Source organism: Xyrauchen texanus, chromosome 4, assembly GCF_025860055.1.
Source record: "Xyrauchen texanus isolate HMW12.3.18 chromosome 4, RBS_HiC_50CHRs, whole genome shotgun sequence".
Taxonomy (NCBI): domain Eukaryota; kingdom Metazoa; phylum Chordata; class Actinopteri; order Cypriniformes; family Catostomidae; genus Xyrauchen; species Xyrauchen texanus.
This window is the reverse complement of record NC_068279.1, coordinates 21,214,297-21,236,738: the sequence shown is the minus strand read 5'-3', so window position 1 is coordinate 21,236,738 and position 22,442 is coordinate 21,214,297. Positions and strand designations below refer to the sequence as shown.

Sequence of the window (22,442 nt, the reverse complement as noted above, 5' to 3'; positions counted from 1 at the left end):
TTTTGTTTAGCCCTCAATAACATTTTCCTTCACTTTCAAGTCATTATTCAGAAAAAGTCACAAGATTTTCAAAACAAAGACTTTCCTGAGGTCACTATTACAGGTAAGACACATGCTGCAGTGCTCCTCAAATTGCACTATTAAACAAATTTTAGAACAGTTCTGATTCTTTTTTTCCCCTCAATCTCAGAAAAGAACAGAGAAAACATGAAAGTTGCCATATGGTAATTCTACTCCACTACAGAATGTCATTTATGAACTGCATCATTAACTCTTTCCCCGCCAAACACGGAATTTTTCGTGTTTTATGAAAAAACGCTTCCCCGCCAAACACGGAATTTTCCGGGTTTCCGTGTTTTAGTTGTTATACGGTAAGGAAGACCCCTGCGCATGTTTTGAAAGAGTACGCAACTCTTTGATCAAAGAAACAGACTGCGATCGTCTCAAACATGAAGTGGAGTATGAGAAGCTCAAAATATCAGACATAAACATGCCTTTTTCTCAGCTTTTTGTCTGAAATGTTGTTTTTTGACAAAACCGACCTCTGTTCAAGTCACAATAAAAAAAGAACAAATGAAGATAAAATAAAATCGTTTTTTTAACCCTAAAAGCAGAGGCTCAGATCTTTATTATGATATATAGCATCTTCATATATTCATGGAAGAAAATATTCTGTGGGCCATTAAATTTAGCGAAAATCGTCAAAAACCCTGGCGGTGGCTGGCAACTTTTTTTTAAAACGCTGGCGGGGAAAGAGTTAAGAATTTGATGAATTTGCTTTGAATCAGGGTACTGATCCCCCTGTCTGGGTTTCTTTTGCAATAATACAAATCCAATGGTCTGCATGAGCAGCAAAGTCAGTAAACATTATTAGCGTGGCTTCAGTGAAGGAAACTCACCAGTCCAGAGTGCAAGACCCAGGACAGTCTGATCCATTGAGTCTTTCAGACTGAAGTCTGGGATGATTTGCAGGTTGTTGGTGGCATGCAGTGCATTGGCTGTGGAAGATGGAAGAAAAGTGAAGTTATGAGTAGCAAGGGAAAGTATGGCTGAACAAGTTCAAGGTACCCCATTTTAACTCAAATCAAATATCCTTCATCATCCATATATTAACAACTCCTCATTCCTCACCTTTCTGCTCTAGTATAACAGACACCACATCTGGGTTGTTGTGAACAATGGCCAGGTGGAGCGGGGTCTGTAGGAAGATACCCTGGCACCTCTCACCTCCATCAGGCAGGGCGCAGTGGGTCTGCAGGTTAGGGTTTGCCCCCTGCTGGAGCAACACTGCAGTCAACCCCGCCAGCCCACAGCGGCATGCTGTATGGAGCGGGGTTTCACCCTAAATGTAAAAATTATGACAAGAAATAAGAAAGTTGTTAAAGAGAAAAATTATTTGACATTAACTTCTTCAGCTCACCTGCAGTTTTTCACACTAAAATTGAAAAGTTGACCTTACAAACATACTTGCAAAAAACTGATTTAATTTGACAGAAAAACCCCCAAATAATAATAAAAAAGATTCCAATAATTTAATATATATACACTGTATATATATATATATATATATATATATATATATATATATATATATATATATATATTTTTTTTTTAACTGTATATGGTTTACAATCTTATGATGAACACACATACATACACATGCACAGACACATATACAGTGAGGAAAATAAGTATTTGAACACCCTGCTATTTTGCAAGTTCTCCCACTTAGAAATCATGGAGGGGTCTGAAATTGTCATCGTAGGTGCATGTCCACTGTGAGAAACATAATCTAAAAAAAAAAATCCAGAAATCACAATGTATGATTTTTTAACTATTTATTTGTATGATACAGCTGCAAATAAGTATTTGAACACCTGAGAAAATCAGTGTTAATATTTGGTACAGTAGCCTTTGTTTGCAATTACAGAGGTCAAACGTTTCCTGTAGTTTTTCACCAGGTTTGCACACACTGCAGGAGGGATTTTGGCCCACTCCTCCACACAGATCTTCTCTAGATCAGTCAGGTTTCTGGGCTGTCGCTGAGAAACACGGAGTTTGAGCTCCCTCCAAAGATTCTCTATAGGGTTTAGGTCTGGAGACTGGCTAGGCCACGCCAGAACCTTGATATGCTTCTTACAGAGCCACTCCTTGGTTATCCTGGCTGTGTGCTTCGGGTCATTGTCATGTTGGAAGACCCAGCCTCGACCCATCTTCAATGCTCTAACTGAGGGAAGGAGGTTGTTCCCCAAAATCTCGCAATACATGGCCCCGGTCATCCTCTCCTTAATACAATGCAGTCGCCCTGTCCCATGTGCAGAAAAACACCCCCAAAGCATGATGCTACCACCCCCATGCTTCACAGTAGGGATGGTGTTCTTGGGATGGTACTCATCATTCTTCTTCCTCCAAACACGGTTAGTGGAATTATGACCAAAATGTTATATTTTGGTCTCATCTGACCACATGACTTTCTCCCATGACTCCTCTGGATCATCCAAATGGTCATTGGCAAACTTAAGACGGGCCTTGACATGTGCTGGTTTAAGCAGGGGAACCTTCCGTGCCATGCATGATTTCAAACCATGACGTCTTAGTGTATTACCAACAGTAACCTTGGAAACGGTGGTCCCAGCTCTTTTCAGGTCATTGACCAGCTCCTCCCGTGTAGTTCTGGGCTGATTTCTCACCTTTCTTAGGATCATTGAGACCCCACGAGGTGAGATCTTGCATGGAGCCCCAGTCCGAGGGAGAATGACAGTCATGTTTAGCTTCTTCCATTTTCTAATGATTGCTCCAACAGTGGACCTTTTTTCACCAAGCTGCTTGGCAATTTCCCCGTAGCCCTTTCCAGCCTTCTGGAGGTGTACAATTTTGTCTCTAGTGTCTTTGGACAGCTCTTTGGTCTTGGCCATGTTAGTAGTTGGATTCTTACTGATTGTATGGGGTGGACAGGTGTCTTTATGCAGCTAACAACCTCAAACAGGTGCATCTAATTTAGGATAATAAATGGAGTGGAGGTGGACATTTTAAAGGCAGACTAACAGGTCTTTGAGGGTCAGAATTCTAGCTGATAGACAGGTGTTCAAATACTTATTTGCAGCTGTATCATACAAATAAATAGTTAAAAAATCATACATTGTGATTTTTGGAGTTTTCTTTTTAGATTATGTCTCTCACAGTGGACATGCACCTACGATGACAATTTCAGACCCCTCCATGATTTCCAAGTGGGAGAACTTGCAAAATAGCAGGGTGTTCAAATACTTATTTTCCTCACTGTACACTATGTGGCCAAAAGTTGCCAACATATGTGCTTGATGAACCTTCAATTTCAAAACCATAGCATCAATTTCCTTTGGTGCAGTAACAAGTTCCACTATTCTGGGAAGGCTATCCACTATACTGCATGTAGTGACATGGCTACAGGGATTTGCTCCCATTCAGACACAAGTGCATCACTGAGGTCCGGCACTGAAATTGGGCAATGGGGCCTGGCTTTCAATTGGCATTCCAATTTACCCCAAAGGTTTTCAGTGAGGTTCAGGTCTGGGCTTTGTGCAGGCCAGTCTTTTTCTTCCACATCAGATACAGTAAGCCATTTCTTTATTTCTTTGATATAATTCAAACTGTGGTACTAGGGCAACAACATATACTATACAGTCACACATGACTTGCCTATTTAAGTGCTGTGTGAAAAACTTTTTCAATTCATATTTCTACATAATTTCAAGCTTTATTTTATGTCAAATAAATGCTAAAGTGATGGAATTCTATGAAAAGTTCAGATTCTAAGATTTCAAATGGTTCCACATATTAGTGAATTACTGTGTGTATTCGGCTACTTTTAAAATTGAAGTGCACACTTCTGGCCCTGCCCACGATAAGAAAGATAAATCATATCTAATTGGTCTCATTTATTTGAAAATCATCAATTTATCATTGTCATTTATCATTCAATTATTGTAGACAAATTTAAATTGTATCTACTTACGAATCTCTTTACAAAATGGAAATGTGGACGGCTAGTGAAGGAAAAGCAGAAAGCAAGGGCTCAGCATACAAGGGAACTCCTTAAATTCTGTTTAGAATGCATCCCACTTGGATACCTCAGTTGGTTGAAAGAATGCCCAGAGGAGGCAGAGCTATTAAATAAGAAATTTGTGGCTACTTTGAATATGCCAAAATACTGTACAAGACAGTAATTTGCTTTACATCATTTATTCACTACATAATTCTCATATTTTTGAGGTATTTCACAGTTTTTGATTATTATTAGCATTACTATTTCCTAATTTTTTTTAATAGAGAGTAAAGAATGAGTAGGTGTGTCCAAAATTTTGCCTAAGTTGACTCACCCATTTGTTGGTGTGATTGACTTTAGCTCCATGTGTGGCCAGGAAGATAGTGGCTGCTTCACTTCCTGTGATAGCTGCTCTCTGCATAAGGCAGTTCCCTGTGGAGAAGATGGCATGAAGACAAATTAAGAACTGGAATAAGTCTCTATAGGGATGCTGTTGAAAGAGATTGTTTTTGTACCGTTGGAATCTGGTGCATCAGGATTGCTCCCTCTCTGTATGAGCTGTGCTGCAAGGCTGTTTTCCTCAAATGAGGTTCCATTTACAACAGGGACCTCATCCTCAAAGGGGTTCACAGAGGGGTCAGAGGCCACAGTGATATATTGCAAGGCTAGCCACAGTGCAGTGCTGCCTTCATGATCCTTCAGCTCCAGGTCAAGCCTAATCAGGAAAGGGAGGGATTACAGGGTTAAACAAGGGAAACAGAAACCGGATTAGACAGGACACTCGCATACATTCAATATGGCGCTGTAAGAATGAAAGTCTTAACAGCCAATCACCTTTTTAATAAGGACATCACCTGTCTATTTACTTGAGAGAGCAAATACATTAGTTGGAACACGATTTATGATAATATTGTTTTTGGAGACTTAAAGGGATAGTTCACCCAAAACTATCATTATCATTTACTCACTCTCATGTCATCCCAGATCTGTATGACTTTATTTCTTCAGCAGCACACAAAGAAAGATTTTTAGAATAATGTCTCAGCTCTGTAGGTCCATACAGAGCAAGTGAATGGCGATCAGCAATTCCACAAATCACATAAACGCAGCATAAAAGTAATCCATCCGACTCCAGTGGTTAAATCCATGTCTTCTGAAGTGATATAATAGGTGTGGGTGAGAAACCGATAAATATTTTAATAATTTTTTACTCTGAATCTCCACTTTAACTTTCAGATGTGGAAGTGAAACTTAACAGGCACACATGTGACATTTTGGAAAATGTGACATTTCTTTGAGGCTTCAAAAATTTAATCACCATTAAATTTAGCATTTTAAGGGCCTACTGAGTACACCATCCAAAAGTACTATTGTGAGACACATTGTATACCAACAGTAGTATGATACATTGTTTTCAATACCTCATTACATTATATGATTCATTCAGAGAGCAGTGTCCAGTTATCATTAAAGAAATGAAACTTGTCACTTTGCTTTTTTAATCCAACTCTTTACATTTCAAACAAATAATGAGTCAAGACAGATTTGTTCAAAATCAGAGTTGATATCACTTTGTTCTTTTTCTCAAGTAAATAAAAGGTCAAATCAAGAGCACTTCATTGCGATTTGGGATGCTCGGTTATCTGCCGATATTCATATCCTAGGACTCGTTCAGTGATTTGGCCGATCGCATAAACAGATCCCTCATGTTGCAAAAGATGCGTGGCTCGTTTAAGACTTAAGCAACACTGTCATGGCATCATGGACTCGCAGTGTGTGGAATACTGGCATAGTGTTTTTAGACAACAAACTTGATTCAGCAGTTAAGAACGATGCAGTAGAAGAGGTATGGCAAATATGAAACGTTTGTGTTCTGTACCGTTATTGTGGTGTTTCACACGCGACAAGGCAAAAGGAAAACAGCATGAGCTGTGAAACGGTCCCTACTACTGTTCATGGTGGCAGCTTCTCAGTCGGGCACAGGTAGCTCAGTAATAACATGAGTAACAAGATCTGGTTTAATTCAAACATCTTTAATAAAGACGGTATGAAATGAAAATTCACCCTATGTTCTAGATGCATGTTATTGATATTATTGTGAACGATTCATCCATGCATTTGTTTTATATATAAAAAAAATAAAAAAATAAAAAAAAGGTTTGACCATGTAATCTTTAATCAAAATGTAATAACTCGATCTTCTAATGAAACAGACTTCTTTCTAATGAAGTATGCAGGACTTCTCCAATCATTTAGTCTGTTTAAACCCGGCCCATTCTTATAAATACCACAACCTTGCATAGATTTGAACGAAGTGTCAATTGCATGTTAGTGAAGATGGCATGGTGTACTTTCGTCTGTTTTCCTTCAAAACTATCCTTCCTTAACCCAAACATCCTTGATTATGGGTCAGCTGGTTTGAATTTAAATTTTGAATGAATAGGAATAATGGCGAATAATTTGCAGTTGTTTTTAAGACATTTCACACCTATATTGCTGAGGTGATCACCAATTAATACAATGATTCGGATGCCTCTGAAGTTTATTTATATTTTTGAATGCAATTATCTTGAGATGCACAGCATGAGTAGGTGTATTTTCCCTTTATATTAAGTGTTTTGTTATTCAAAACGTTCAAATATGGTTATCTTTAACTCACTAATTTTGCTACAGCCTCTTTGTAAGCAAAGACTGAGATGTGCTTGTGCGTTTATGTTGACAGTTTGATAATAAATGTGTTGAGATCGCTGCTCAATTTCACCGATATCCGACTCTGACTCGAGCAGCACGATGGTAGTGGTGTGTGTGTCCACTGCAACCTCTCATTCAGATCTGCCTCCGTTCCGCTAAACTCAAATCCCACGCTAAATGTTTTCTTGTTCGATAAGCTGTTTCACTAGGAAATACGTCACAATGCGAACTTTTGGGGGAGTGTGTGTTCACCTCATTAATGTCCAAGCACCAACAAGTTAAAAACTAACTATTAATACAATCATACAACTAAATGAAAAGGCAGGGAGGGCATTTATAAATATAATTCTTTATACAATATTAAGATACCATAATGTATTAATTTGAAAGCAAATATAAAATAGAAATAAAATAAGGAATAATAAGAATTAGATGAAATAATGACAATGAATACATAACCAAAACACATTACATTAAGTTTAATTGCACCAATGGGTTAGCAGTTTGACAAAGTTTTTATATAGGGCCATCTATCTTAATATTTTGTTAGCCTATATTTGTTTGTCTTATTTAAAAAAATATATATGTTTTTTTAAAAAGCCTTTTAAACTTTTGTCAAAGAAAAAAAAAAAAAGCGTGTTAAAGTGATATAACTGGGAAGAGGAAAATTAATTTAATAGTGACGCTGTGCAGAAAGCTTACATATAGCCAGTTATGACAGAGATCCAGATAAAAGATGAAATGATCGGTATCGTGATCGATATCTGCAAATCAGCTGAAAAGAAGTTCGGTGATTGGAATCAGCTGTAATAATCCTGATCAGTGCATCCCTAATTGTGATACACACATTGCACTATTACATGCGTCACATTTTGGCATATGTAGTAGTTTATTCCAGGCATTCCATGCATCAAGAAAGAAATGCATACTACCGAAATTTCCGGACTATTGAGCGCACCTGAATATAAGCCGCACCCACTGATTTTTACAAAAAATATGATTTTGAACATAAATAAGCCGCACCTGTCTATAAGCCGCAGGTGCCTACCGGTACATTGAAACAAATTAACTTTACGCAGGCTTTAACGAAACACGGTGTGGCAGCGGGGGCGTGGTCAAGCGCCCGTCCGGGAGAGAAAAGCGGTAAGGGCGCTTACACCTGAGCTAAATTATGTCTAACACCGGTGTCTAATTTCAGTAAGCATGGGGAGAGCGGCATAAAAAGGCAGCAGCCACAGAGCTGAGAGAGTGACACACGTCAGTCTAGTGTTGGCGCATAGAAGAATTGAGAAACTTTATAAAATTGATTGTAAACATTGCTGTGGCCATTAAAAGCCTTACCTGGAACGTCAAGTGCCCTGCTGAAAACTGTCACACTGGTGCCCGTGTGACAGTTTTCCCAAGAAGGACACGTGAAGCAGGGCACTTGAAATTAGACACCGGTGTTAGACATAATTTAAGCGCAGGTGTAAGCGCCCTTACCGCTTTTCTCTCCCGGACGGGCGCTTGACCACGCCCCGCTGCCACAACACGGCTTGTAATAAAACATTTGCAGTAAACAGTAGCCTACCAAGAAAGTCATTGGTCACTATCTTCCTCGTCCTGTGCACTGAAACCACTGAAGTCATCTCCTTCGGTGTCGGAGTTGAATAGCCTCAGCTTTAGTTTAGAGTCAATTCCTCACGCTGCTGTTTCCAGCGTCTTATCATCGACTCATTAAGACCAAGCTCCCGTGCAGCAGCCAGATCAATCGCCTTCAACTTGAAAGCAGCATCATATGCGTTTCTCCATGTCTTTGCCATGGTGAGGGTGACAAAATTACTACCGTAATCAGAATGATGGGAAGTTTGAGCGTGCTCGATTTAATCTAAACAGTAAACAAAAAAAGTTGTTTGACCTTAACCCGTTCGGCAATTTCATTGGTCCAATGAAAGCTTCACGCCGGCAAAAAACTGAGCACGTCACAGAATGTTTTTTTGTTTTTTTTTTTAATAAAATTTGAAAGCGGGACAAATCCATATATTAGCCGCGTCATTGTATAAGCCGCGAGGTTCAAAGCGTGGGAAAAAAGTTGCGGCTTATAGTCCGGAAATTACGGTACATACAATGAACATCCTGCAGAAATAATACAAGTGGGATGCCTAGTATACTAATCAAACCATAGCCTTTATCAGTGATTTCAGGTTAATAATTGAATACATGTTTTGATTTTTCTTACTGTTTGCATTGCAGCAGCTGGTTAAAGACTGGCTCATTTCCAGACACCACAGCCTCATGTAATGGCGTTCTAAGAATTGGAATACAAAAATAAAATCAATTTATGAAAGACACTCTACCAAAAAAATGCCAAAGAAACCCTTCACTTAATTTTTGTTTGAACTTGGTTGCTTACCGTCCTTTGCTGTTTTGCATGTTTAGGTTGGCACCAGCTTTGAGCAGAGCCTCAGCAATGTGGGCCATGCCAGCCATAACCTCACCACTGTGTTTCTTAGGGCTAAAGGAACAGACCAGGTGCAGAGGCGTCTCTACTGCCCCCACTGTGGCAGCGTTCACCTGCGCGGAGTGTCGGATAAGAAAAGTGGAGGCAAATTCATCACCTAAGAAGAAAATTATATATAGGACAGAAAGTTTTAGACCACCAAAAAGGCTTAGAATCATCTGATATTTAATGCAAATGTTATGGAGGCAGCATAGATGATATGAAATATTATTATGAATTTCAGAATCTCTCAGTATCAGGTACATCTTCATTTTGATTTAAAGCTGAAGTGTTTAACTTTTTTTGGTGTTAAAATATTTTCTCCAATCCTAGCTTATATGCAAAGACAAACTTCATAGGTACTCATTTGTAGGTTAATTTCTCGAAAACTGTATATGTGAAACGGATGTCATGAACTTAAAAAACCTTGAAAAACCTTAATAATCCAAATTATTCCTGCATGATTCGAAAATTTTGCAAAGAGCATCTTGTGGAAAGATGGCACAAACAAAAGCATGATTAGTGACCTACAAAAAGTACTGAACCTTATATATTTTTTTATGTCATAACATTCGTTCTATCTAAAAAAGGTATCGTTTACCCAAAAATAGAAATTCGCTCATCATTTACTCATCCAATCAAAGATGTGTATGACGTTTTTGTTCTTCTGCAAAACACAAAATTGAGATTTTTAGAAGAATATCTTGGCTCTGTAGGTCCATACATTGCAAGAACTCTGAAAGTCTAAATATAACAGAAAGGCAGCATAAAAGTAATCCAGAAGACACTGTGGTTTAATCAATTTGTTCTGAAGAGATCCAATCGGTTTTGGTTGAGAACATACCAAAATGTAACCCCCTTTTCACTATAAACCTTGACATCAGCAGTCTCCTTTGCAAACATGATTTCAAGCTTGATAACACTTCCTATAGCTCCATCTAGCACTCTGTGCATGCCTCAGGCACTAGGAGTGTAATTTACCTTTAAATCATGATCATGCCTTGAGACTGCAGTGGCAAAATGTGAAAAAGAAATTACATTTTAGTTTGTTCTCACCCAAAATAGATTGGGTCACTTCAGAAGACATTGACTTGGAGTCATATGGATTAGTTTTGTAATGCCTTTGTGATATTTGGACCTTCAGAGATCAAGCCATCATTCAGGTGCATTAAAATCACCTACAGAGCTGTGATATTCTTCTAAAAACCTTTGTGTTCAGCAGAAGAAAGAAAGTCATACATATCTGGGATGGCATGAGGTAAATTATAGACAATTATCATTTTGGGGTGAACTATCCCTTTAAATTATGTTTTTGTTAAAACTTTGTTAGTTTCCTAGTTTAAAAAGTAATTTTAAAAAATCAGATTTTTTATTTGGACCCAGCAGTATATGATAACCTAGTAAAGTATCAGAATCTGCTCTGTGGCTTTCATTGTGTCAAAATGAGTGACTCAGAAGAGCACCAGTAAACATTGCCATGGCCAAATAGAAAATGTCTTGCAATTAAACGTGTAAATGCATGTAGATGCATGCGTTGGATGCACCTTCCTGGTTATCGCTGCAATCCAAGATGATTAACTTCAGGTTCCCAAAATTTGAAGAAAAAATGGTAACACATTACAATAAGGTTCCATTTGTTAACATTAGTAAATGCATTAGGTATCATGAACAATCAATAAACAATATATTTGTTACATAACTTATTAATATGTTAATAAAAAATGCAATAGTTTATTGATAGTTTGTTTTAGTTCATAGTGCGTTAACTAATCATGTTAACTACAACAACCTTTGATATAAAAAATGTATTGGTATATGTTGAAAGTACCATTAAGTAAGATTAATATATTCATAATAAGTATTGTTAGTTCCTGTTATCTAGTTATGTTAACTAATGTTAACAAATGGAACCTTATTGTAAAGTGTTAATACCTAAATAAAGGCACTCATCACCTCTCTGTATGGCTTTGTGTAGAAGACTCCAGCCACTCTGGTCCACCATGTCTACATCTGCCTTGTTGTTTACCAGTGTGGTGGCAATGCTCTCCAGCTTCTTGGACAGAGCCAGATCCAGTGCCAAGTCTCCATTTGTATCCACCTCATTCAGCTTTCCTGGTAACTTGGGGATGGAATTGAAGAAACATTTACCTTAATTGGCTTATCAGTAGAGGTTAAAAACAACCCTTTTGTATAATGGCACTTAAAGGAGGAACACTTCTTTGATTGAGTTCTGGCTCTTTACCTGGGCGTCCATCTCTATTAAATAAAGGAAGACCACATCTTCCCTTTCCACTTTAATAGCTTTGTGAAGGGGGTAGTCTGTCTTGGACTTGATCATCTTGTACAGCAGCTGAGCATCCAAAGTATTGAAGTCCTCTTTCTGCAAGTCATCCTGTTTGAGAGAGGGTGGAAGGGAAGTAAGAGACCATTTATACTCAATTAAGCACTTTTCATTTGCACACCCTCATGTCTACATTCATACACACTAAACCCAGTCTTAACGCTTTCCTCCTTTAAACAGTGGGTGGCTCCATATGCTATTTAAACATCTCAATTTCCCTTCATGTATCAAGGTCTGCTGGGCCCATTTTGAGAGTGCCTGTATACCCATCACAATGTTTCTTTTATAACCTCAACCATAAACATAACCTTGAGAATCAATCATTATACTCTGCAGGAATTTACGATAAGTCATAAAGGAGTCCCCAAACATCAAGCAGAGCCTGCTGTTTAGTACCAGAGACAATGAAACTAATGGAAAATGTTTTACCAATCGAAATGGCTTTATATTGGGGTTTCAGTAATTCATCAACCAGTAAGTCCTCCATTTAATAAAACTTGATTTTTACATTTTCTGATGAAATTGTTTTGCATGGACAAGCATTTCAGCAGCCACAATGCTACGGTGTTGTGGAAGGCTTTGGGGGTTTGCAATGCTGTTGCTAAGGTGTTCCGAGTAGGTTTAGGGTATTGCTATGCGGTTGCTTGACGTGGTTGGGTGGTTGTTAGTAGAGGTAGACAGATATATTGGTTTATCCAATTTATCGGTGCTGATAGTTGCTAAAAATCAATGCATACAGTTGTCAATTTTTTTTATAATTTTTATTTTTCCGTGTTCCTCTGTGGCCTGTGCTGGAGGAGTCTACAGTTAGACTCCTCTAGAGTCTAGAGGTAAAATAAAAACAACCAATGACACCTAATGTTGCTGTTGAGATCTAAATCTTACATCGTTGACAATATTCATAGTTTTATCCTCACTTCAATGCATATTTTCGTTTTTTTGATTAGATAATCTAGTGTTCTAAATTGAAGCGAGGGCATGCAATGAAAAATGTGTCTATATGGAAATGTCCCTCGTCAGCACATTCACTGTGTCTCTACCTATGTCTTTCGGAAAGATAGAGGCAGCCCCGATCAACACCGCTGATAGTCTATGCACAACACTTGTGACAAATCGGCCCACCAACACATACCGGCGCATCGGCCGGACTGAAGGAGTCTATTGGTATAATTTTTCAGGGACCTGTCGGGAGTCTGGGCAGGCCTGAGTCAACCTCTAGCTGTAAGGGTGATCTGGGTGGTTGCTAGGTAGCTGCTTACTGGCCCACATAAAAAAAAAAAAAGACCATTCCCAAACTTACAGTAAACGATATCCCTAGATACGGCTCTTCAGTATAAATCTTTGGGATTTCGTAAGTTTCATTGTCCACCAGGTGAAAATACCAAGAGTGATTGTAAAAGCAATATCACATCTCTCCTCAACAAGTTGCAATTTGGGGTAATGTGTGTGTTCGTAGCACAAATGGAGCTGGATGAATAACATGGGACTGTAGTGAACTGTTGGTATTTGAAAGGAATGTCCACAAATGAAGAAAAACCTTCAATAAGATATTTGAGGTTGTGTGTATCTATAAAAACAAATCCCACATCTGTCTGAGTTTGATCAGTCTTTTGAGGATGAGGATAACTCTTGATAATCACCCAGTGACTGGCAATGATCTCTCCGCAATAGTTCATCAATGTTGTGGCATCCAGCTCTTCGGCTGTCTGGTAGAACCTGATGCAGTTCCTCACGTTCACGGATGACATCACTCCTTTCTCACATCTGCATTGGAAAGCAACAAATGTTTACTTTGTGTTCTGACCTTGTGTCAGTTGTCACACACTGTAATTTGCATTATATGCTGCAAAAAAAAAAAGTTATAATTTTGACATCACTTACACCTCTGACAAAATTAAATCAAGAGTCCTTGACACTGTCAACCTTATCTGCAAGTCTTATTGGAGTCTTAAAGGTGCATTCTGTAATTTTGTGTATGTTGCACTGGATGATGTGGCAGTCATCTTGGACTTAAGGCAGGTGCACACGGTTTGATTTTGGCCATGATTATGCCATCTGAGACAATCCTAAAGGATTTCTCTCATCGCAAGGCAAAAATCGGCAATCTTACTGTGTTTAGTGCGACATGTTCACAGATGGCCGATTATTAGCCTTTGCGATGATCTTAAGCCTCCGATAAAGTTTGGGCAGTGTCTGAAATTTAGCATTGTAGCCATATAGTGCGACTGCATTTACGATGGCCAGATGAAATATTCCGCTCCTCTCTCATTCCCCAATTCACTTGGAAAGAAACCGGTTCTGCGTTTGCACCACCATAGCAACATTTGTGCCCAGTTATCATTCTACTCAAGCACTTTCTTTTCATTTTATATAAAAAAGTTTTAATAAATAAATAAGCAGAAAATATTTGGAGAAAATTGTAACACGTCAGCAATATGAAAGCATTATTCTCTGAATTAAATAAATACAGAATTTCATTCTTTATATTTATCATGCATTTTCTTTACAACTTTATTTTAATTACTATTTTACTTTTAATACATTTGCTTTAAACGTCTGTAAACTTATTTAGTTAAGATTCACACCACTCCAATTTTATTTAAAAAAAAATTTAAAAAAATACAAAGATTGATCAATTTATACTGGTAAGTATTTATGGAACGTTTTAATCCAAATCAGCAAATACAGTTGGATACAATTTTAGAAATCCATGTCATGTTTGTGCATCATCCATATGGTATTTGCAAGCGTGATATTTTATCAGCCTTTATGAATTTTACACATTTTGCATGGCCTATAGGTTACTAATCTAAAAGAAGAGACAGATGTACTATAACCCACCTTTTCTGTTTTCCCCTATGTGAACGGATAAGTTTGGAATTTTTCTTTTTAAAAGTCTTTTAAATTCCACAATGAATATTTGCTTGTGGTGGCTCATTACTGTACTGTAGGCTACCTCCCACACTCACGTTCTCAACATCTGTAATTTTCCATAATTGTGATCAAACTGTCTTATTATAGGTCTATTTAACAAAATCCATCTTTCTTGTAAATTTTAGCCTATGCTCGTGATGGAGTGGTATTGGAGCAATGGAAATGCTGATGTCCTGAATTTCAGAGAGAAAGAAAACGCTCCTCCGTGGTTGGCAACACTCCCGTAACGCTAGTAACGTTCACTGATCAGGAGGATTGAGACCACAGTCGACTATGATAACTAAAACGAAATCTATTGGACAAAACCCCTAACAAATAGACCATTTCAAGGACTGTTCGTCAGTTAAATAAAAGTGATGTCTTTGTCCCTTGAAAATTTCTGGCTGGTTGGCGAACTCACTCAAAATAACAGAATGTCATTATTTACATTAAGTTGGCTGGATTTTCTCTGGGTACCTGGCACTAACAGAAATAAAAGTGTTTAGATCTCCAAAAGAGCAACCACAAATGGACACATTATTCACAGAAGAAAAGAGAGAGTATAATAGCACACATCTCATCTCTGGTAGGTGAATGACATTTTTGCCAACTAATAGTTTCATAGGTCAAGTTTATTTCTTTAGGGGCTCTAAAAGTGAATAGAGATCACCTGATTCACCCCTATTATAAGAAAGAAGCTGTGCAAGTCGTTTGCATTTACAGTCATTAAAGTGTAAATCCATAGCAATTTACAAACAAGGAACATAAGCAATTTGTCACAAAAAAAGTCAACAATATCTGCAGTATTGTACTGCCAAGATCTCAGAGTAGCTGAAGTAGAATAAAAGCTAGTGCAGAAGAGAGACACGTGGAAAGGTTTTATTTTATAATTAAAAAGAAAAAACCTCTTACCATGTCTGCAATTCCCACACTTAAAGCATTAACAGCTTCATTTACTAGATGAATATTAGTGATTCAATATTCCTGACCTTGCCGCTGAGGAAATAATTGTGAGCATCTAAACTACGATACGCTTTCATTGCCGCTCTCTCGTAGACGTGCTCTGTATCAACAATACATCTGGATAAGGCACTTGAGGTAAACGTTTGATGTTCTTTGAGAAAATCTGATCCAGTAATGACACCTCATTGTTTATTTTCAGTTTTTAAACATAACTTATTTGTTTTAGCTAGACTCTAAAAGTATCCACTAGTCATTATATTTTGACTGTTCTGGATTATAAAAATGGTGGTACAGGAAATGCTTCAGAGCAAGACACGTGCAGTACTGTTCTAATTCCTTTGTTATTGTTTAAGCCCTTGAAATGGTCTATAGCCTGTTTGTTTGCCATTTAGCAAATGCTTTTATCTAAAGTGACCTTAGGTGCAATTATTGCCCAGACAGGTTTACATGACTGACTCACAAAGGCACGATGATGATGATCAGGGGGGCGGAGGGTCTCATAATAGCCCCTTTCAGGAAAATACCAAGTACAACAGCAGCTGCTTTCAGAAAGATGTCTATTTCTTTTGATGGATAGGACCAGTGGTTAAAATCGATGGCATGATGCATTAAAACAGGCCCTCTCCTCTTCTCTGGCCTGACCTACCGCCAATACTGTATTAATTGAGAGTAACAATTATATGTCACCAAAAGCCTTTGTGATCCAATCAATGCTGAGTGGTGCTTTATACACTTTGTAGTTGATCTTCTAATACGTTGAGTAATCTAACTGAGACAAGAGCAGTTCCATGCGGCCTTTGATGGTATGCAGAGAGACATTTAATAACGATGAATCACAATGTGATGTGAAGATGCAACAGGTTGCTTATGAGTAATGAATCAAGTCAATCTTATCTATTATTCTAAACAGACTGTTCCCACCTTTCTCGCAGGAGATGGAGCTGGAAGCGGTTGGCTAACTTCATCAGGTCGATAAGGAAGCCATCATTCCCATTCAACTCCAGATCATCCGTGTATGCCCAGCGCAGCATTGCCATGGCAACCTCTGGTTTGGCTTCTAGGAAGAGACATGCCGATACAAAAGAAAGAATTCAATACAAGGTTCAGTTTGGAGGGATTTGGATTTTGAACATCCAAAACAATCTAGATACCCTACCTTTTGAGTATAGGTTGAAGGAAACATAGAATCCATTGTTACCTGAGAGATCCAGTTCTGAGGTGGAGGCCAGGTTGGCTAAACTCCAGATTTCACAGCGGGCAGCCAGAACGAATTTATGAGCACTGAGCCTCTGTTCACCGATCTTCACCTTTAGATCACTGAAAGAGAAAACACTGCCATGCTCATACTGCCTTTACACAGCAGGTAATACATAGATAACTGTAAAATGTGCATTCATCAGCTACAAAATCATCTGATTTATTACATTTTTTGTATTATGTATAAATTTAGTGAGGTCAAATTGGAGACAACATTCTGGGCTAAACTCACAGATGGGTCATTCAGTAACCTCATAAGCACACAGTGCAATAAAATGCTATTCAACTGTAATTCCACTTCCCAACTTTACTGACCTCTTAGACATAGTAAAACTCTTGCAGCTTCCTTTAATACACTTAAGCCTTTAGAAACAAAAGTAAACTATATATCAAAGCTACTATGGCTAGTTGGGAAAATCAGAAACCCACTGGTCAAAGCCACTTATTCCTATAATGAAGGGAACCTCTCGAAAACTGATCAAAGAAATGACCAGGTCATATTTCATTCCAAAATTAAAAGAAAAGGATAAGAAATCTGGCTACTTTCTTGCATAAAGAAAAACAATGCCTACTGAAAAAGCCTACCAAAAAAACTTCACTAATCAAAGCACTTCACTGGAACTTTAAGATATTTTGCATTGTAAAAAAATCTAAATCTCATTACAGAAATCAGAAAACTGGAGAAGACAATCGTTGGTATATTACTGTATTACAATAGTTGGTATATTACTGTATTAGCAAGTTATTAAAAAAACATTAATGTTTTTTCACATGAAGCCAATGAGAATTTGGGGGAAATATGCTTCATTTTAATTCAAATCACAATGCAAAAAATCTTAAAGTCCCAGTGAAGTGCTTTGAAGAATGCAAGTTTCTTTGGTCTGTTAATGTCTTTCTTACTGAAACATGAATTAGGAGTGGAAATTTCCTCACTCCTTTGTTGATCATCCTTATGCCCCATTCTTTTCGAAGACAATTACCATCCACTGTGAAAGCTTTGGAGGGCAGAGAGGTGATAACGGTCATTTGGAACTCACTTTAAGTGAATCTTATTGGAAATTCTGTTTGGAACAACCCAACACCATGGACCGTGCTCCCTTTGAAGTGCTCTGCGAAGGTGCACAATGCAAGAGAATGGCAACCAGAACTTTGAATCTCCAAAAATGACAAAGTCAGTATAATAGTAATCCTTATGACACCAGTGGTTTAATTAATGTCTTCTGAAGTGATAAGATAGGTGTGGGTGAGAAACAGATCAATATTTAAGTCCTTTTTACTATAAGTTCTCCTCCCTGCCCAGTAGGTGGCGATATGGACGAAGAATGTAAGTTGACATTTCTTCATGAGATTGACCCAACCACTGCTCCAGCAGTATGTCACAGACAGTTTATGTCCAGTCCTCAGTCACAGAACTCACCTGTACTGCTCTTGCTGGTAAAGGTCAGCCACGATGGCCAGCAGGCGGCTGATGAAGGAATCATTGGCCTGGGAGGCAGAGCCAGGGAGAGAGGCCTGGGCAGCCAGCACAGAGCATCGCCTCTCCGTCTCCACCAGCTTCTGTTGCATCTTCACATACTCCTGCCTAAGCAGAGCAAGGTGCTTCTGCAATTTCTGCACCTCCTCTGTTGACAGTGACCGAGAAGGGAACAAGGAGAGAAGGATGGAGAAATTATGCAGAGATGGGAGGCAGACATGTAAAAATGAGGAGATTAAATTAGGTAGGAGAAGATTTGTGTAAACGGATACGTTCGAACGAGAGGTGGGACATGGACAAGAGGTGCACAAGATTGGGGGGAGAACAGAGCCAGAGGGAAGTGTAGAAATAGGAAATGGCATGAAAAAGTGTGAGAGCTAAATACATATTTCACATGAACATAAAAAGGCAAATCTGCTGACACAGAGAAAGGCAAGCAAAAGGGCATTTCCTGGGCATATGTACACAGGCTGCTTATGAGAAGTGAAGTATTATGTAGACATGAGAGCGTCACACAATTCAAGTCATTTTAACAGGGTCTGATTCATGATAACCACAAACCCAGTTGTTTGTGTCCTCACATGAGCAGCCCAATTTCACTCAAACCTCAATGCAACAACTAAACTGAATAATGAACGTGGTCATTTTTCCTTTGTCTTGGATGCGAAAGTAGAGGATTTCACATCTTAACCTACATTCCACAACATGGCCACTTCCTTCCTCTTCCCTCTGAATTTATTCCTGTACACGTTTCCCCAGAATGCTGAGGCGACACTTTGCATTTGCTCCACATAAGCTCAGGAGTTAAGAGAGCTAGTCTAGCTTACTACTAAACATTTGACATCTTCAGGAAGAACTCTGCTACTGAAGTCGTAGACTGGAATTTAGATATGACAAATCAGGCACTAAACTTTTCAACATAGGCCATGTGAATAGAAAAGTCTGCCCTGGAAAGTCATTGCAAAACAATAAGCCTGTGTGTAGTGTAAGCAAAAGAATTGCGTGTTTTCAGTTTAATATGTCAGCCATTGGCATGAGGAATCAGCAACTCAAAGCTGACCAAATAGCTCCCATAAAGTATTTAAAGAGCTCATCAGCCAATCAGCTGAGAGAAGAAACGTGTAAAGCAATAACATGCTTACGTAATCCACAATTATTTACAGGAATGATTCAAACCAACACATCATGAATTTCACAATTAATACAGAGGAAAAATAATGGTGTATTTTCTCAAGAATCAGGAAATTGATTGGAGGGAGTGTGGAGTAGGATTCTAAAAAACATCCAAGTCTACATCTAGAGATGAAAGGGTGCACCTGATGCAATTTAAGATTTTACAGTATATTGGACCCCCTCTAGATTATACAGGCTTGGTCTTGAAGACACACCCACCTGCTGGCGATGACCCATGGGGGGGTTAGGGTTCAGAGCTGTGTTTGCGATGTATTGGACACTCAATTTTCCTTTTGCCCCAATCTCTGTATTTTAGGCGATGGGGCTGTCATTAATATTGGGGATAGTCATTTAAAAATGTGGGTCCTAGTCGGAGTAATGATCGTCATAAAAATTATCCTCAGGAGGTGGAAGTCGCCTGGGGCACCATTGTTTCAGGATTGTTGTGGGGAAATTGGCAAGGTGGCAGCATATGTGGAGGTGATTTTTAGAAGGCTGGGAAAATGGGATTTGTTTGATAGGATGTGGGATTATTTGGCTTTTTGGAGGGTTCTCAGGGAGGGGCAGTGGAGAGGGATTTCTAGTTTAGATGTGTATGTGCATTCTTGTTTTTTGAAAGTGTACTTTTTTTATGTTCTAATTGTTGGTGACCATTGTATTGTGTGTGTTTGTGTCGGTAGGGGGTGGGTAATGTTCGGGGAGAAGGGTTTAATGTATTTTATGATGGAATCAATTGAATGGAATAAAGAAAAATGGTTAATAACAAAGAATCAGGAAATTGTTCAAAATTCATACCAAGCAATCTACAATACAGAAATTGTTGTGGATGCAAAGCCTTACCAAATTTACCATGGTAACTAAAAGGGCTTTAACCCAGGATCCATTATTACAGCTAATTAAATAGATGTTACTACAATAAAACTGTGGTAAACAGGTATTAGCAACAAATGTCATCATCCGTTCAAACGGAAACGCCTTTTTCAAAGATTAAGTTGTTTTGAACTTGAAAAACGCGGCAATAAAATCTAAAAAACTCGGCAATCTTACGCAAGACGCTCAACAAACAGCGAGACGCGGCGCAAACGACGCGTATTTAAAAAATGAAAAAAGCTCTGACGGACGCAAAAATGCGTTCGGTGTGAACGGCCCCTTACATAGCTTGTAGCAGCTATGGTAATATTATGTGAGGGATGCTCAAGGCAAATGCCACTGGTGATAATCTTTCTGATAAAACCAACGGTTACAACCGCCTGTTGCGACGTCAATGTGATGTAAAAACACATTTATGCCAACAATTCACTTGCAAAGACAGGTAGTAATAATAATAATAATAATAATAAAGACTGACAAAGTAAGGTTTAAACATGTACTTAATTCGTTTTGACTTATATATATACATACATATATTACAGTAGGCTATACAAAAACATTAAATACACCAATGTACTTTGGTCATGCACACAACGCAACAGTTAGTTGAATTTTCCACTGAAAGTGGTTAACACCAAGATGAAAGACTTAGCAGGGAAATTATTGTTTTGAGAAATTATTTCAGAAACCCAGTGCTAAATAAGAATGCAGAGCGACAGTGTTACCCAAATAATCTAATCTCAATTCCCTTTCAATAATACAATAAATGCACTTAAATGGCAGACATCGACTCACTAAAAACGACCAGCTGAGAACGTTATACGAAAGAGTATTTAATATTTACATCGGAGCTCAAATCACGCGGCGAATTATCACTACCACCGCCCAGCCCACCATCTGACTTGCAACTAGCTAGCTGGAAAAAAAAAATCTAAGCATTAATGTGATCGAATTCAGAGCAATGCAATATTTCTCTATGATGATGTCAATTAAATGCAGCAGTAGAACTATCATCGCACAAGGAAACGACCACTTTAAGCGTTAAACAGAAAGGGCAAGGAAAATACGAGAGAACCCATTCTCATACCTTCCGCCATGTTGGATCCGTATCGCGGGAGAAATGTTTCGATTTGGGAGGAGCATGTGTGCAGAAGCTATTTTTTCTGCCCTCCTCTCCAGCTGATCCCCAAATCCATGATTATACATATTAAGCGTGTAAAGTACAATGAATGTAGGCATAATACACAAGTACATTATACTGAATTCTCAAACAAAAGTATTTTGACAAAATATGGAAGTTTAATGGTTGCCAATGTGCCTCAACATTGTTGCTGGTGCACCATCTGTGTGGTCTTCAATATGCCATTCTGATAAACATTCTATGTACGTTCGACAAGTTTGTTTCAGAAATATTAGGGTTAAAGAGTTGTATCTAAATAAATGCCCTCTTTGGCACACATTCTCAGAACTTTTAAAACAGGGCTAAGACTGTTGTATAAAGCCAGTGGACCTAAATAGCAACTACACCCTTTATCTTGCTGGCCTGGTTTAGGGTAATGCGATAGATCTCGGTTGAAAAGCTCGTTTAATTAAAAGCAAACGTATGCTTAATGTTGAACGGTCACTCTTTTCTCCCTTCAGAATTGTATATACACTTTTCAGTGGTTTAAATAAAACGTTTGAGCAAACCTGCAATTTACCAAGCTTTGACAATGTAAACCTGACTTGATAAGCAGCATTTATACAGAAAAAGGTTTGCAAACGCATCAATCTGTAGTTACTCTTGTATTGATGTTGTAACAAATAGAATGTAAATAGACATTTGTGTGGGTAGCAACACTTTTAATACCATTTAAATGGATGGTTCTCCCCAAAAAAATACTATTTTTATCCTTTACTCACCCTCATGCCATCCCAGATGTGTATGACTTACTTTCTTCTGCAGAACACAAATTAAGATTCTTATAATGCAAGTGAATGGTGGCCAGAAACTTTGAATCTCCAAAAATCACAAAGTCAGCACTAAAGTAATCCATAAGACCTCAGTGGTTAAATCCATGTCTTCTGAAACAAAATGATTGGTTTGGGTGAGAAACAGTTCAATAATTAAGTTGTGCTTTACTATAAATCTCTAATTTCACATGCACTTCTTTTCTTCTTGGTGATTCACATTCTTCATGCATATCGCCACCTACTGGTTGATGCTGGTCAAACAAGGAGATTTATGGTAAAACAAAGATTAAATATTAATCTGTTT

The 22,442-nt window shown here is 38.3% G+C and overlaps 1 protein-coding gene across 1 annotated transcript in view; it reads right to left on the bottom strand.

Moving 5' to 3' along the window:
- LOC127643152 (rabankyrin-5-like) overlaps positions 1-21,293 on the bottom strand; it is a 30,811-nt gene extending 9,518 nt beyond the window's left edge. The window contains exons 1-13 of the mRNA XM_052125743.1: positions 21,273-21,293; positions 18,086-18,290; positions 16,610-16,728; positions 16,333-16,468; positions 13,176-13,299; positions 11,437-11,586; positions 11,148-11,313; positions 9,108-9,312; positions 8,934-9,002; positions 4,540-4,739; positions 4,359-4,456; positions 1,132-1,342; positions 900-998 (exon numbers count right to left, since the gene is read on the bottom strand). Of these exons, the coding sequence (XP_051981703.1) occupies positions 900-998; positions 1,132-1,342; positions 4,359-4,456; positions 4,540-4,739; positions 8,934-9,002; positions 9,108-9,312; positions 11,148-11,313; positions 11,437-11,586; positions 13,176-13,299; positions 16,333-16,468; positions 16,610-16,728; positions 18,086-18,290; positions 21,273-21,282 (1,792 nt within the window). The 5' untranslated portion in view covers positions 21,283-21,293. The remainder of the gene's footprint in view (positions 1-899; positions 999-1,131; positions 1,343-4,358; positions 4,457-4,539; positions 4,740-8,933; positions 9,003-9,107; positions 9,313-11,147; positions 11,314-11,436; positions 11,587-13,175; positions 13,300-16,332; positions 16,469-16,609; positions 16,729-18,085; positions 18,291-21,272) is intronic.
- Positions 21,294-22,442: the final 1,149 nt, after the last annotated feature.